Source organism: Lethenteron reissneri, chromosome 59 (genome assembly GCF_015708825.2).
Source record: "Lethenteron reissneri isolate LAM-NWPU_2019-01 chromosome 59, ASM1570882v1, whole genome shotgun sequence".
NCBI classification, from domain to species: domain Eukaryota; kingdom Metazoa; phylum Chordata; class Hyperoartia; order Petromyzontiformes; family Petromyzontidae; genus Lethenteron; species Lethenteron reissneri.
Genome location: NC_083837.1, coordinates 5,725,437 through 5,742,189, shown reverse-complemented (window position 1 = coordinate 5,742,189; position 16,753 = coordinate 5,725,437). Strand labels below are relative to the sequence as shown.

At 43.4% G+C, this 16,753-nt stretch overlaps 1 protein-coding gene across 2 annotated transcripts in view; it reads left to right on the top strand.

Annotated features, from left to right (window-relative positions):
* Positions 1–1,020: 1,020 nt before the first annotated feature.
* LOC133357687 (polycystin-1-like protein 2) overlaps positions 1,021–16,753 on the top strand; it is a 107,423-nt gene continuing 91,690 nt past the window's right edge. For both annotated transcript variants that reach the window (XM_061575780.1, XM_061575779.1), the window contains exons 1-6: positions 1,021–1,149; positions 3,777–3,881; positions 4,744–4,869; positions 7,011–7,091; positions 9,667–9,735; positions 15,312–15,659. In XM_061575780.1, the coding sequence (XP_061431764.1) occupies positions 1,029–1,149; positions 3,777–3,881; positions 4,744–4,869; positions 7,011–7,091; positions 9,667–9,735; positions 15,312–15,659 (850 nt within the window). In that variant the 5' untranslated portion in view covers positions 1,021–1,028. The remainder of the gene's footprint in view (positions 1,150–3,776; positions 3,882–4,743; positions 4,870–7,010; positions 7,092–9,666; positions 9,736–15,311; positions 15,660–16,753) is intronic.

Here is a 16,753-nt window from a genome sequence, read left to right as displayed (position 1 = left end):
TCGCATTACAAATTGAACATTAGTTAATTTTAAGTGTTAACTTGAAAAAAATAAGCAAGCGTATTTTACTGGCTATTTCCGCAGTAAACAAAGCCTAAACAATCTTGCGCTGTTTATTTTTTGTATTGAGTAGATAATGGGCATCTATTCAATACGATACCACGTGGCAGCATTGTTACCCAAACTGCAATGTGTTTGCACACTTTTATTACAATCGAGTTTAAAGAGTAATAGATTGTTGATTATTGAAGGGTTTGTCTTTTACTCAATATCTACTAATATGTAACTATTCATATGCAAATTTAACACTTTATCTGGAGATATTAAAAATGTTTTATTATCATCAAGCCCAGTGGTGTGGAGTCCTTAACTCTTGTTCACTCTTTCTTTCTGGCCTCTCTCTGTGTGTGTTATGAAAAAGGGCCATTGCTCGAAATGTCACCTATTATATATACGTTTATTTTGAGGCTACATGTTTTTTTTGAGACGGAACGTGTTGGGGTGTTTTTGTCAAATGTTATTGTGCACTCCTGCCAGCTGAGCAGCAGCATCACGAACTCAATTGTTTAACTCTGGTGTTTACGGTGATTGCACTTTCACACAATGAAGATTGCTCCAGTTGTCATTGTCCATATTTTTTGCAAACACGTGGCTCCCTTTGTTAATTAAGATATACTGTTGACTCGTTCGACATGTCTCCTGACATCAAAGCCTCCTGACTTAAAAACAACCTCAATTAATTCAGGATGTCTACAAAATAATTGAAGTTTTTGTTGTTGATTGTATCTCAGGTTACACAGCTGGCTTACAATACGTATTTAACAACTGTTGATTTTAACAAAATTGGCTATGTTGCCTGCAGGGCAGTTTGAAGAGGTTGTATTTCAAGGCATTGTTTTACGCAGCCCATTTGTTTTTCCAGCACCTTTTGGTGAAAAACATTTATTTCGAAGAGCTATTTAGGTGACGTTCTTCTTACAAAAAGGTCGCATGTTCCGAAAGCCAAGAATATGACCGCTCTCGGAGCCATGGCGCTTACCCTCCTCATCGCCTCGTCGTGTGCGTTGCTTGGCATCAGCGAGTGCGTGAATGTTGTTAAGTTCACCGACAGCGCTGCCGGTGGGATAACGTTCGCGTACACGTCCGAGGGTAAGCGATTAATCCAAGTTAAAAAATACATTTCGGATTTTGAAATATGTTTTAAAATAAGCCGTGACGTCTGATTGTTTTTTTCCGTTTCATCAGAGGATGTGTTTGTCGGTCAATGTTTGAATGCCGATTTGCCTACATTGATAAACATTTACTTAGACGTGTGTGCACGATCAGGGACGAATTGGCGTGAAGTCCACTGCGGTTTATAAAACAGTGGAGTGTGTGTTGACTGAGGAAACCAGAATATGGTCTTGTTATGGGAGCGTTTATTGCCGATGACGAATGGCAGGAAAGCCTGGAAACAAGTTGATTAAAAGGCAATGCATAGAAGACAGAGGCATTGATCAGTAGAAAATGAGGGAGCACAATTGAATGTGTGGATAGGATAGAGATGGACATCAAGCAGGGCAGTCATTTGAACACCTTAGGTACAACGTTACCTGAGGAAAGAGGGTGCGAGTTACAAGGTAAAGTTTTGATGCAGGATGACTTCAATGAAGAGAGGCTTCAGGATTTGAAAGTGATCAACCAAAAAAAGTTGCCAAGACAACTCGAAGGGAACGTAGATAGAAGAGTCATGCACTGTAGAGATGTGGGCACTTAAAGAGATAGACGAGAGAGACCTGAATGGGCACAGATGAGAATAGTGAGGAGGATGTAGGGAATCTCTCAAGAAATGAGGCGGAATGAAGAGGAACCAATGGCGTTGATGGTCTGGGCGCGTGTTCAATGAGGCCGAGAAGGTTGTGACGAGGAGGGCTGTGGAGATGCCACCGACGCAATGCAGCAAAAGGAGAGAGACCGAGGGGGCAATGAGAGGGTGCGGCAGAACGAGACGTGAGGGCCGTGGATGTGTCTGGAGAAGTGGCACGGAGTAGAAGCTCATGGAGTAGGAAAATCTGAGCATCCGACTCCGTGCAATAGTAGGATTTTTTTGCTTGGAAGACCAAACGTATTCTTAGAAGTATAATCAATGAAGTACCACCCCAATTATAATCACGACTGGAGTACTGTGTTCTCCGGACCAATAGACACTCTGGAAAGGCACATCCCAAACTTGTGCCCGGCCTTTCATGGGAGAGCAGGCTATAGAATGGATACCGTGAAAGAGAAATTACAAATGAATTCGGTAATTTCTTGTTAAGCTAAAGGTTTGTCACTACATCCTACACTCGAGCGAGGTTGAGCCATGCATGGTGATCATCAAACGAACATCCCAACACGTGTGGCTCTGTGTGCAGCCAGCGTCTGTGTTGTATGTGTGTGTGACATCATTAGACTTCCAGGAGCACATGCCACCGTTGTAGGCTAATACCTACGATAGAGTTAGACTTTTGGCCAAAACTGACTCCAGAGAAGAACTGGCACAGAGATAGGTGCCTCCTTTTCGAAAGTCCTTTCTAAGAATGGTTTGGTGTTTCATTGTAAGTGTATGATCGTGGACATTAAGGGATATTTAGGATTTAACGATAAGAAGAATACTCTTTGGTTCTTTCGGTAAAGTGACGTAGGTAGAACAAATTATAGATCACGATGTTTCGATCGTAACACATGCAGGTGAAAAAGAGGGGGAATCTACCGAGGTACGCTGTTTATCAAGGTTAATAGATGGGCGGGGCAGCTAATGTTAATGTAGGAGCGAGCAGGAGAGTGCGAGTAGGAGAAATAAATTTGCTTGTAAATGTAAGCTCAGCGGGGGCCGAGCTCGGCGATAAGAGTGTGTGGTCTGTGGCAGGACACCATGTCATGGCTCGCAGGGATAATCGGTGGTTGGGACGAGCGATGGAGTGGAAGCCAGAGGAGAGAACGCGCCCGAGGGATGTTCACCACAGTTCAGTCGATATGCCTGAGGGATTCCTGCCAGTCAAGAGAAATTTAAAAGTGCATGAAATGGGGACGGCATAGTTAAAGGCAGAACTAACACCTTCCCAAGGGGGAATACGGAGAGTGCTATATTAATAATAATTCCATTGATTGCCTCTGGTGAAAATCAATAAAATATCGGTTCTCGGGGTCTTAAGGGGGGGCGATGGGCGCCCCTGGGATCCACCGCTGGGTTGGTGGTGGGGTTTATGGTGGGGTCACTTCACGAACAACTTAGAGAACCACGGAATTACAGCACAAACAGTAATAATACTGTGCATCCCTGTGTTAATTCGCCGCTGGATGAAGGCCCCTCCTCGCAATGTTGGTCATGGGGGTTTCTTTGACCATAATTCAGAGTTCCTAGGTCATTGCGCGGTTGATGAAGCGTGGAGTCCAGGGCCCGTTCTTGACTTCACTTGCCACAGATATAAACCTTGGATCAGGAATTAAACTCAGGCGCCGGTTTAACAACGCACACTTCATTAACTACTGCGCCAGCGCTTAACCCCATTGCAAACATGCATGTGTTTGCTGTGATTTGTGTTTGCTATGACTTGTTCGCTATGACATGTGTTCGCAAGGACATGCGTTTGCTATGACAAGTGTTTGCTATGCCATGTGTTTGCTATTGCTTGTGTTTGCTATGGCTTGTGTTCGCTATGACATGTTTGCTATGACTTCTGTTTGCTGTGACATGCTTGCTGGGACTTGTGTTTGCTATTGCTATGCCTTGTGTTCGATATTATTTACGTTTGCAGTTCCAAAGGACATCAGTGCAGTCACTTTCTACTTCAATATCAACAGCAACTTCGACAGTTGCAGCTCTGACACCGATTACAAGGGCTACGGGACACTCGCTCCAGGTGCTTGAGAATCACGTGCAAATTTATAGCAGCCAAATAATCAAAACATATCTTCTTGGTTCTTTCGGTAAAGTCACGTAGAAGGGAAGAATAAAATAATAAAAATAAAACATAATAAAATAATTCTCACGACGTTTCGGCCACAACGCAAGCAGCCGTCCTCAGGTGAAGAACATGTCTGTCGATAAGACAGAGTCTAAATGACACGTCTTAGGCTTGGAGTGTCTATTTAAGCTGTGAGGGAGGAGGAAGAGAGCCTTGACAAAAGAATTTGCATTTGAAGAGGAATTTAGCATATTTATGGTAAATAATTTGCATTTGAAGAGGAATTTAGCATATTTATGGTAAATATTCGAATATTGTCCAAAATCGCGTGACGGCCCCATATATAGCAAACCGTGCTTATCAGAAGTGCAGGGGAAGGACAACAAACTAAATACAAATATAAATTATAAAGGCATTAGATTTAAATTTGCAGTTTGAGAAAGGCTGCCCTCCTATTCGCCGGGGTGTCTCACAGCGCTTCACATCTCATCTTAACCTGGCCTGCAAACGGGCGTGAGTCTGCCAGTAGGGGGTCGAGGATCTCTGTGACAATCCCAATTGAGTAATTATTATATCACGCTTGTCATGATGTACTCCACTCTGTGGCGGAGACCATCAACTCACGGCTCTTGACAATTAGGATTAGCCACGGACGGTTGAAACACCGAATCGAACTCTCCCAGCGGTGTTGGCTTCACAGTAACCATATAAATGTTGGGCGAACGTTTCATATTTACTGGATTGGCGCCCTAAACTCTTGAGTTTTCCGCCTGCCTCATAATTATATTTGTTGTTTAATGTTGTAACCCGTTTGCAGATGGATTTTGGAAATACAACGCGTATTACCTTCCATCGACGGCCGTGACGTGTGTATACGCCTGTGCCATGTACGTCGTTAAAGGCTTCACCTACTTTGTGCCCACGTCCCACACCCTGGTGTGCGGTAAGAGCCCTTCGTCATTCATTCACAGCGTGCATTATACCACATTTTCGTACTGAACTCTTATGATAGAAATGATTTGTCTACATAGATCTGAACCATCCCAAGCCTACCGGCGCACCCCTAGTCTGATTCCCTCCTCTCTCATCTATACATTTCTCTTTCTCTATTTAAATCAGCTCAAGCCTCCCTGTAAACCAGGTGACTTCTTTGTGGCCACACCCACTGTGAATCTCTCACTTCTCCCCACCACCCCTTGTTAAAACAAACGCTGTATCTCTACTCCTTCTCTTCCCCTTGTGAAAACAGACACTGCTCAATGCAGCTCAATTCTGCTTCTCTCTACTTCCTCTTTTCCCTCACTCTAATCATCACCCTCTCATCATCCGTGACATCTTGGTCCAGTTATGTATTTTCCGCCTCCTCCCCTTCCTGCCTGGTGCTCCTTCTCTTATCCTGCTGCTCATATTGAGCTGTGGCCTCTTTGCCCATCTTAGGGACTTCCGTCCCGGTATCGCTTCTCGTTCCTTTTTAAATCCTTTATATTAAGTTCACTTGCTTGCTTGCTTGCGTGCTTGCGTGCTTGCTTGCTTGCTTAGGACCGTGCAAATCTTTCGGTCGTTTTTTTAACCCACTTCCCGTTATCCAATCGAGCTGACATTTTGTACACAGACTCGTTGTGCTTGACAATTCATTTTCGTGAAAAAAAATTCCAAAATTTTACACTGTTTAGGGAAAATTTTTAAATATTTAATTACCAATTGCTTAATTGTGGCAGACAATCATCTGACCCATAGGTGGCAGCCATCTCAAGCCAGAGGACGAGAGGACTGGAGCCGCCCGTTTCATGATGACGCAAATGTTGACTAACCACATGGCATGAAATCCCTGCCCCCACGCTGTACAATGGAGACCATTTATAGAGAAGTTAAATTGAAGCCGCCAGGTTCTTGAAAGTGGTAAAACGGGTCAACGCTAGTGCCCTCGGGAATATACGGGGCATGTCAAAAGGTGATCTTTCATTTTTAAATCCTTTATATTAACTTCACTTGTTTGCTTACTCAAGAAAAACAGAAATGAATAATAAAATGAAACCGATGCCACGCATATAAAGGATTTATAGTGAAAAATTTTGTTTTTACGGGTTAATTTTTTATTTATCCGTTCATTACATCCCTGGATCTACTTCTCTTCCCATGGTGCTGCAAAACAAGTTGTTGTCCATTATGTAATAATTATTTACAGCCGTTTACTGTTTTTGTCAATAAATAGCTTAATGGAGGCAATCGACATGCCATCAAGGTTGTGGGGGTTTTTGGCCATACTTCACCACGCTGGTCAATGCGTGTTGGTGAATGGAGTTGTGCAGGACCGGCTGAGGCATCACTCCCTGCTCACGTTAACCAACGAGATACCTGAAAATAATTTTAGTCCAGTACAACGTCGCATATCCGACTCACTGGGGAGTCAGTGAAAGGAGGACAGGTGAAAAGGTCGGACATGTGAAATATCTACAGACTGTATGCAAGATGCAGGATACATGACCGCGTGTGACAGTACATTCCCCAAATTTGTCATATTTCCAGATGAATGATGCGAAGGTCGTGTTTACATCTTGTGTGTGCCTTGAACGGTCAAATTGCAGCCCTGCAACTGCTTGCTCACGCGACTGCTGGCAGATGGGCCTCCACCCAGTAAACATGCCAACCTTGGGCCGACCATTGGACCAACATTGGCCCAACGTTCCATGTTTACTGGGTACTCGAGGGAGCCTCTCTGACCTACTCTTCCACACGCGACCTGCCCATTGTACAACCTGGCATGCACATTTACACAACTGGGTGGCCAGGTGGGGGGATTTCAGAAACTTGACCCATTCTTTCAGCTGCCGTGTCGGGAGATTGAACCGGCGACTTCTGCATTGCAAGTCCAGCGTGCAAAGCACTGACCACTGTGGCAGTATTCCTTGAGACGCTTTCCCAATTAAAAATGAAACGGTTAATACAACAAAAGAGTTATAGTAGTTGTTGTGTTGTTCAGGTGATGATATTGTAACCACGTGTACAATGAATGCACTGTATATGACGTGTATGACCTGTATTTATGTGTTTTAACTATACATATGTTTCTCATGAAAATCCCAGACAGCCGAACGTGCAATGTTTTTGCGGATACCCTGGATGCAGCTAAGTCCTCGGATATATCCTTGGGCATCGGAATATTCTGTAAGTATCGTTACAATGCACGCCCCTCGGGGGGGGGGGGGGGGTATCACCCATGACATAATCACATGAAGCAGGTTTGAGACTGGATAATGCTTGAATGGATGGGTGTCCACCGTGAATCCCAGATTGTCATATGCGGTTACGGGGCTACATGGTGGGCAGCGGAGGAGCAGTGAAGCAAAATCAATGTTTGTTATGTCCAGCATTACTATTCTCCCTACCTTCACCAACCCACACTGCCCGGCAGCGGTGAAGTATGGTTAAGTAACCTCCGTGGGGAGACTCTCATTCTGAATTGTAATTCGTTTAAATATGAAGGAAGTGAGAGAGATTTGACGAGTGAAAAAAAATAAGGGAATGAGATGACGCTAAGCACACAAAGATCCTGCTGGAACAAAGGATGAGGAAGAGGATTGCATACTGATGTACTGGCCCTGGTGAGACACTGCCTCACCAAAACATACTTCACCTGGAGTGGAACATTCTATAAACAAACTGAAGGCACCCCAATGGGTTCTCCCTTATTACCGGTTGTAGCCAATAATTTCATGAAAACTTTTTTAGATAGACGCCTTTCAGGCATCCACTCTACGCCCGTCCCCGTGCAAGAGGTACGTAGATGACACGTTTGTCATCTGGACACATGGCCAACCGGCTCTGAACCAATTCCTCAACCACATCAATTCCATACACCCAGCCATCAAATTCACCATGGAGGTAGAAAAGCATGGCATTCTAACTTCTTGGATGTCCTATAAAAAAATGGCTCAATGAGCCATTCTGTCTACAGGAAAGTAACCCATACTGACACCTAACTAAAACCTGATTCCCACCACCATCCATCCCAGAATAATTCCCTCATCAAAACGCTACACCATAGAGTTCAATGTATGTCCGACCATGAACACCTAACCAGTGAACTCAAACACGTACACCAAGCTCTCAAGGAGAATGTATATTCTGACTACACAATCTGCAAAGCCATCACCCAAACCGCGAGGAAGGAGCCATCTGAGGATCCAATCAAAACCATCACCTTGCCATACATAGCAGGGGTAACCAAAATATTTCCAAAATCATGAAAGAACACAAGATCCAGGTCCGATTTAACACAGTACATACAATTCGTGATCTGATGCCATCTGTGAAAGACAGGATTTCTGACATGCAATATCCCGGCATCTACAAACTAAGGATTCTAAGCTGTATCTGCAGCAGCAATTACATTGGGGAAACTAAGCGACATGTCTCGGACCGTGTCCGTGAACATAAGGCAGATTCTGAAACATGGTTGGACCAATACTTCTGCCGTGGCTGATCATTATTTTACTGCAGCTGGCTCACACGAAATTGATTTCTCTAAGTCGATGGTACTTTGCAAGCCTACTGGATTTTTACAAAGATTCGTTCATGAAGCCATCCATATATACAGACACAGAGACAATTTCGACCGAGAGGAAGGTTATAGACTGAGCAATCATTGGAAAGATGTCATCAAACACTTTGGGTCATGACTTGATTTGTTTTCTTGTGAACCTCCACCGTCAGCAGTGTGGGTGTGTGGAGCGAGATGCAATGCTTTTATTGGTGTAGACCTACTGCTGGTGTCGGAGCTTTTGCCTACATTAACATTAGCTGCCCCGCCCATCTATAAACTTTTATAAACAGCTTGCCCTCAGAGGCTAACCTTCCTGTTCCTGATGACGACCGCTTGTGTTGCGAATAAAACGTCGTGATATTTTTATTCACTTTATTATTTTATTGTTATTATTTTTTCTATCTACGTGACTTTACCGAAAGAACCATATAATATTTACATTGTATTATTCTATAAAAAATGTTTTAGACAAGCACAGGAAAGTGCACAATCATGGTGCACGGTGATCCATCGAGCAACGGACAAGCGCGCCGAGTGGTTACGTTGGGAACATCAGAAGGTCGAGGGGGGAGAGAGAGAGAGAAGAGCAAGGGACGAAATAAACAGAGACAGAAAAAAGTGAGATGTGTACAAAAGTGGGGTGAGAAGGTAAGGCCAGAGATGAGTCAACGAAACAACAAAAGGAGACCGGATCACCCCACTATCCATCAGTGAGCCTTGCGACAGAGCCCCCATGGTGCTCAATAGTATGTATGTTGAACTTATTTCACATCGTACGAAGCCAATTGTTCTTATAGGAGGTGCTAAAGTAGAGATATATTGTGCATCACAGTACAGTCAGGGCCGGATTAAGGCATGAGCTTCAGGGGCTGTATCCCAGGGGCCTCTGCCAGCTGGAGGGCCTCCAGAGATTAAGTGAAACGTTGTTTCATTGGTGAATCCTGAATTTTATTTGTTGTTGGTCTTTTAAAAAAAAAATCTTTAACTTTGTTTTCCTTTTGAAAATATTACTGGGGGCCTCATAGTACCTGTAGCCCAGGGGCATACAAAATCTTAATCCGGCCCTGAGTACAGTACTCGGAGGAGGGTAAAAGAGTCCAGGAGCACTGAAGGCAAATTATTTATTAGATTGCCGCTGTGCGAAACGTGATTTTGTACACGCGTTGTGTTTATTATTCAATCCGTTTTTTTCCCCAGATGAAAACGCACAATTCACAAAAACATTAGCGCCCTGGCTTGACCGTGCTGAATTCATCAATATCGAACGTAAGTACCGTGTTCACATTACTTTTAATCCTTAACTTTATAAACGTGAGTTTGGTGTAGCGGGTAAATAAAATCACCGTCACGTAATTTACAAATGAAATGCCAAGTTGCACACCATAAAAGTCGGGATGGGGCCTGCGATTGTAAGCTTCCGGGTGGTGATTCTCCCTCGGATTCCAGTCGCGTTCCACGTGGTTGTGCCCGCCGCTCCATCGCGGATAAGGTGTTCCAACCCCGCGACAGTTCGACGATGACGACTGAAGCTCCCCCCGCTCCTGGCCACTACCGAGTCGGCACTGCTGAGCCCGGCTGTGGCGTTTAAAACTTTGAAGGCTCCGTTGGCAGCATATGAGTTGCCTTGTTGACCTCAGAAAAAATGCGTGGACTCAAATGCCTTACCAGATTATGTAAAAAAATGAATAGGTGTTGTCCTTTACAGCAAAAATACAGGAGGGGATAAGACGTTCAAGCACCAAATAGGCACCGATCGCGAGGCATCGAGTTTGCATTCACCACATATGCTTGTGGTAAAACATGCAAACACACATGCTTTGATAACAGGACCCTGCGGGGTGGGCTGGTAGGAACGAATAACCAAAGAATATAAACATATCTTCTTTGGTTCTTTCGGTAAAGTCACGTAGAAGGGAAATAATAACATAATAAAAATAAAACATAATAAAATAATTCTCACGACGTTTCGGCCACAACGCAAGCAGCCGTCCTCAGGTGAAGAATGAAACACCACCAAGCATGGAGCGTATATTTAAGCTGGGTTGGAGGGGGGGAGGTGGGAAGAAGAGCGCCTAGACAAAATAATTTGCATATCAAGAGGAATTTAGCATATGAAAAATGCGTAGGAGGTGGGCGGGGGGGGGTTTTAAATTAATATTATGCCCGTGCATTATGCAGGATTAGCAGCATCAAAGGGAGGGGGAAGGGGGATAGCATTAACAAAGGAAAGGAATGTTAATAGTATGTAGCTGCAGTTGCTAAACAACCACGTAAAAAACTACAGTATAAACTACGTAAACAACTAAAGTATAAACTACATATCATCATCAGTATACTTACTATACTCTACAATAAGCTGAGTTACTAACAGTAAGTAATACATTACAATTCTACGTCGTAAAAATTATATAATATGCTTCCATCTAAACTTTGTTCTCTTATATCACACGAGTCTACACCGTACTATATACTGCCATAGACAAACCCAACATTAAATTACATACTGTATTGCTATAAACCACCCTACCTTATACATGTTAATATAACACTATGTATTATTCTACCCACCCTAATGTGTATCACACTGCTATATGTTTACTATACAATTACGATACTATATATTACTTTGTACATTGTATTAAGCATATAAATGTTGTACTATTTGTTATTATACACTGTACCATTGACCGTCGTGTCAATGGGTGAGTCGTGGGGGGAAACTTGCAGCGGAGCAAAGAATCCATTCCCTGCAGAGAATACAATGCCAGTGAGTGGAACGCGGTCTGAAAGTCACCGTAAACGTGAACACAATCAGTTAAGATCCGAAATGGTTTATTACGTCCTTCCAATGATTGCTAAGCCAGAATCCATCTTCTCGGTTGAAATTGTCTCTGTGTTTGTGTATGTGGATCGCCTCATGAACGAATCTCTCATGATAGCCAGATGGCTTGCAGAGAACCTCTGTCTTGGAGAAGTCAATGTCATGTGAGCCCACTGAGTTGTAACAGTGGTCTGCCATGGCTGAGGTGTTTGTCCTACCGTGTTTCAGGTCTGCTTTATGTTCACGGATGCGGTCCGAGACATGTCGTTTGGTTTCTCCAATGTAACTGCTACCACAGAGGCAACTTAGTTTGTAGACGCCAGGGTACTGTATATCTGGAACCCGATCTTTTACAGACGGGACCAGATCACGGATTTTATGTACTGTGTTGAATCGGACCTGGATCTTGTGTTTAATCAGGATTTTGGAGATCTTTTTTGTGACCCCAGAAATGTAGGGTAAGGTGATGGTCTTGAAAGGCTCCTCAACAGGATCCTTATTGATGGTTGGAGTGATGGCTTTGCGGATTGTGTAGTCGGAGTAACCATTAGCCTTAAGAGCTTGGCGTACGTGTTTGAGTTCACTGGCAATGTGTTCCTGGTCGGAGATGCATTGGGCTCTATGGTATAGAGTCTTGATGAGGGAATTCTTCTGGGATGGATGGTGGTGGGAATCCGGTTTTAGGTAAGCATCCGTATGGGTGGCTTTCCTGTAGACAGAGTGGCTCATTGAACCATCAGGTCTCCTTTTAATTAGGACATCCAAAAAGGGTAGCTTGCCATCTTTTTCGACTTCCATGGTGAATCTGATGGCTGGGTGTATGGAATTGATGTGGTCGAGAAATTGGTCTAGAGCAGGCCGGCCATGTGGCCAGATGACAAAAGTGCCGTCTACGTACCTCTTCCATAAGGTCGGGCGTAGAGTGGCAGTCTGGATGGCGTCAGTCTCAAATTTCTCCATGAAGATGTTGGCTACAACCGGAGATAGGGGGGAGCCCATTGGGGTGCCCTCAGTTTGCTTGTAGAAAGTTCCATTCCAGGTGAAGTATGTATTGGTTAAGCAGTGTCTCACCAGGGGGGGTACCCCAGCATTCAGTCCTTGATGAACCAAGTCTTCAATGATTGCGATGGTCTCAGGTACATAGTGTTATATTAAAATGTATAAGGTATAGGGTGGTTTATAGCAATACAGTATCTAATTTAATGTTGGGTTTGTCTATGGCAGTATATAGTACGGTGTAGACTCATGTGATGTAAGAGAACAAAGTTTAGATGGAAGCATATTATATAATTTTTACGACGTAGAATTGTAATGTATTACTTACTGTTAGTAACTCAGCTTATTGTAGAGTATAGTAAGTATAGTGATGATGATATGTAGTTTATACTTTAGTTGTTTATGTAGTTTATACTGTATTTTTTACGTGGTTGTTTAGCAACTGCAGCTACATACTATTAACATTCCTTTCCTTTGTTAATGCTACCCCCCTTCCCCCTCCCTTTGATGCTGCTAATCCTGCATAATGCACGGGCATAATATTAATTTGAAACCCCCCCCGCCCACCTCCTACGCATTTTCCATTGCTAAATTCCTCTTGATATGCAAATTATTTTATCTAGGCGCTCTTCTTCCCACCTCCCCCCCTCCAACCCAGCTTAAATATACGCTCCAAGCTTGGTGGTGTTTCATTCTTCACCTGAGGACGGCTGCTTGCGTTGTGGCCGAAACGTCGTGAGAATTATTTTATTATGTTTTATTTTTATTGACTTTACCGAAAGAACCGTGACTTCACCGAAAGAACCAAGTAGATGAATCCCTGCAGTCACGAAAGCTTTAAGTCGAAATATTAACATAATGTATTATTATACTTGTTTAGCCAGGAAAGCCCCACTGAGTCTAAAGGTTTTTGTAGGGTCCTGCCAAGTGTTTGCAGTAGGGGGCGATGTTGCTACACCGAATCGGACGAAGGGAGAGTGTGAGGCCTAGTTCTAGGCTTTAGGCCTAGCTGTAGGCGTTAGGCCGCTGTGAGTTAATTTTTATTTTAAATGTTTTAATTATTTATGTAAAAGCTTTAAATGTAAATGTTTCTATTTAAAAACATCAGGGAATGTAACATTGTTAAACATTAACTCCCTTGCACACACGCGGGGGTACGATACGAAGGGAGACTTTGAGGCCTAGTTCTAGGCTTTAGGCCTAGCTGTAGGCTTTAGGGCGCTGTGAGTTTTTTATTTGAAAGTTTTAATTAAAAGCTATCTCAGGGAATTATAAGGGAAGGTTACACGTGTTTAGCCAGGAAAGCCTCATTAATTTAAATGTTTTAATTAAAAGCTATCTGAGGGAATTAAACGGGAATGTTACACTTGTTTTGCCAGGAAAGCGTCACTGAGTCTAAAGGTTTTTGTAGGGTCATGCCAAGTGTTTGCAGTAGGGGGCGATGTTGCTACACGGACGGACGGATGGATGGACGGACAGACGATATAATCGGTTGTAGGCTGGTCCACTTCGTTCCTACCAGTATAATGTATTCATTGTCCTAAAGTAGTACGCACAGTCTGCTTCACTTAAAGTAGAGGTTAAAGACCATGGCGTATTTTACAAGAATAGGCCATTGTGTGCCGGCGTCATATCCCAAATGAGACAAAACATGTTTTAATAATGATACCGCAAATATTTACTCAGTTGGGATTATCGCAATAATTTTTTTACGACTCTTCCCTAAAGAGGTGGGAAAATTCAAAATGACTGCACTACACACGACCTGCCGATCGACTGTTATCTTATCGCTTGTTTAAATAAAGAGTGCTGACTGACTGATACTTTGTGCACCCGGTAGTATGAATAGGTACACCACAGTTGATTAGCAGGTTGTATGGTGGGGTAAAGTGTTGATACTCCCACCTTATAAAAGGCATCTGGTCAGCGTGGATTCATTAAGTGTTCCATCCATAGACAGGTCTGAGGCAAGATTCTCTCCTGCATGTTGTTCTGTCTCCCACTGCTCTGCATCTGCCCATACGTCCTTGTTGAACATCACCTCATGTCATCGTTCCTTTCTTCCTCTTGGTCGTTTCCCATAAGTGTCTTCCCTCAATCACCTCCTCCTGCTCATTCCCTCTCACCACCACCTGCCCAATCCACATTGTCTTTCTCTTCCTGATACAAGGAGTCCACTTTCTTCTCACACCTGACATAGCATCTCTCCATTAACTTTTCTTCTACCCAGCTTATCTTCATAACTCGCTTTCAACTCCACATTTCAAAACCTTCCAGTTTCTTTGTCTTCCTTTCATAATGCCCACGTCTCGCAGGAAAATGTCGCCATACTCCAGGTGCAGCGCTATATTATTCCTCTCTCTTTAATTTGTAATCCAGAGCATTTTGCTCTAATCACCTTTCTCTTTCTGCAGATGTCCTTGGCGAGCATAGAAGAATAGGCCAAAATATTCTCTAGAGCACTGTCCTAGTGGAGACCCTTTTGCCAGCAGTGGCGTGAACAAGCAATTGCAGGGGCTGCAAATGTATTCTCTTTTTAAATCCTTTATATTAAGTTCGCGTGCTTGCTTGCTTAGGACCGTGCAAATCTTTCGGTCGTTTTTTAACCCACTTCCCGTGATCCAATCGAGCTGACATTTTCCACACAGACTCGTTGTGCCAGACAATTATTGTTCGTGAAAAAAAATTCCCAAAATTTTACACTTTTTAGGCAAAAAAAAATATTTTACATATATTCAAATAGAACGCATTCATGGCTTTGGCTGAACGTCAGAGTGTAAGAGCCCAGAGCGTAACCCCTCCACAGGCCGTGACGGAGTAGCGCAGTTGGTAGCGCCCTCGCTTCCCATGCCAAAGGTCGTGGGATCGATCCCCGCGTCTTCCACAGGCGAATATATTTTTAAATCCTTTATATTAAGTTCGCTGCCACGCATATAAAGGATTTATAGTGAAAAACTTTGTTTTTACGGGTTATACTTATTCACTTTAATCAATGTGTGATGTTGTTGTTGTCTATCTCTTACAGTGGAAGTCGACACCACCTCGGGCAAAAACATTTACATGGTTTTAAAGTATGCATCAAAATCAACCCCCCCGCTATTTGCCTCATACCTGCAGATAGTTGTCACGGCTGACGTGAACTCCACCAATGTGACGACATGTCCAAACAGCCTTTGTCCCATCACACCACAGTACACCTTTCCGGTGTATGGGTCAACCAGCCAGACCTTCAAGATCTACAGACTTTACAACGCGCACGTGTTTGCAATCGCCGGGGGTATATTCACGATCAATTGTGACCCTTTCACCATCTTCAGTGTAATATCTATTGCAGGAGATGGAATTGTAAAGCAAGTCAGGTTTCCACCAAAAGGTACGGCAACAGCGGTTTATGCAAATGCTGTCGCAAGAAGTCACACGTTTAGCACAACGGTCCTTCGCTTGCTATGCGTGGTGAATTAATAAATGTACGGCCTCAATTTTCCTTTCTTTTGGTATCTGTCACGAGCCACCACTCGGTTCACACCGAGAGTGAGCAAGGTCAGCGGTGTCTGCTGACTCTTTTTTCATGAGGCTTACTCTCATTATCTTGACTTAGAGCTTTCGTGACTGCAGGAATTCATATTCTTTGGGTTTTTCGGTAAAGTCACGTAGTTGGATTAAAATAAAATAACAAAAATAAAGGACGTGCTCGCCGTGTTATTGAGCATTCTATCCAGGACTACACTTTGTCAACATCGCCAAGAAACATCGTTTTTGTTATTTTCTTTGAACCTATCTACGTGACTTTGCCGAAAGACCCAAATAATAATAATTATTCTAATAATCTCTCTTCTCTCTAGGATCTCTTCAAAGACGTCTAGCCAGTGTGGAAGAAGGTTAAAAATTATTATCTAGAAGGGCTCCTCTAAAGGATCCATAGCTCTAGTCGAGCTCGAGAAGTGGAGGCCTTTCCATCAGCAGTGGCATGAACAAGACATTTCAGCCCTGCACTTATGTCTTTGAAGCTCATGATATGCGCATTTATCGTGTGTGTGACGATCAATGTTTTTGGCTTTGTACACATCGTATGGAGTGGTGGTTTCCGATTGTTTTTGGAGCCAGTGGATGTGATGTAACTAACCGTAATGACAAAGGCACAGACCTTCACAGATAGCTTGTCCAAAAACGTGCCATATGAATCGCCCTGAAAATAAATGCCACTTCTAACTACACAGGACCCTGCAGCCTGTCGAGACCCCAGCTCATCCTCCACTCGGTGGGAGGTTCACTCCTTCTCTTCTGCTGTGCCAACAATATGGAACTCCTTTCCTCTCCCTAGCCATGTATCCGTGCTGTTTGATGATCCCTTCTCTAGAATATGAATTCCATATGAAACACTTGTCTACATGATGCATATGTCACACCTTTTTGTTGTATAGCAATTGCTCATGCCACTGTTGGTATGATGGCCTCCACTAACAGGAG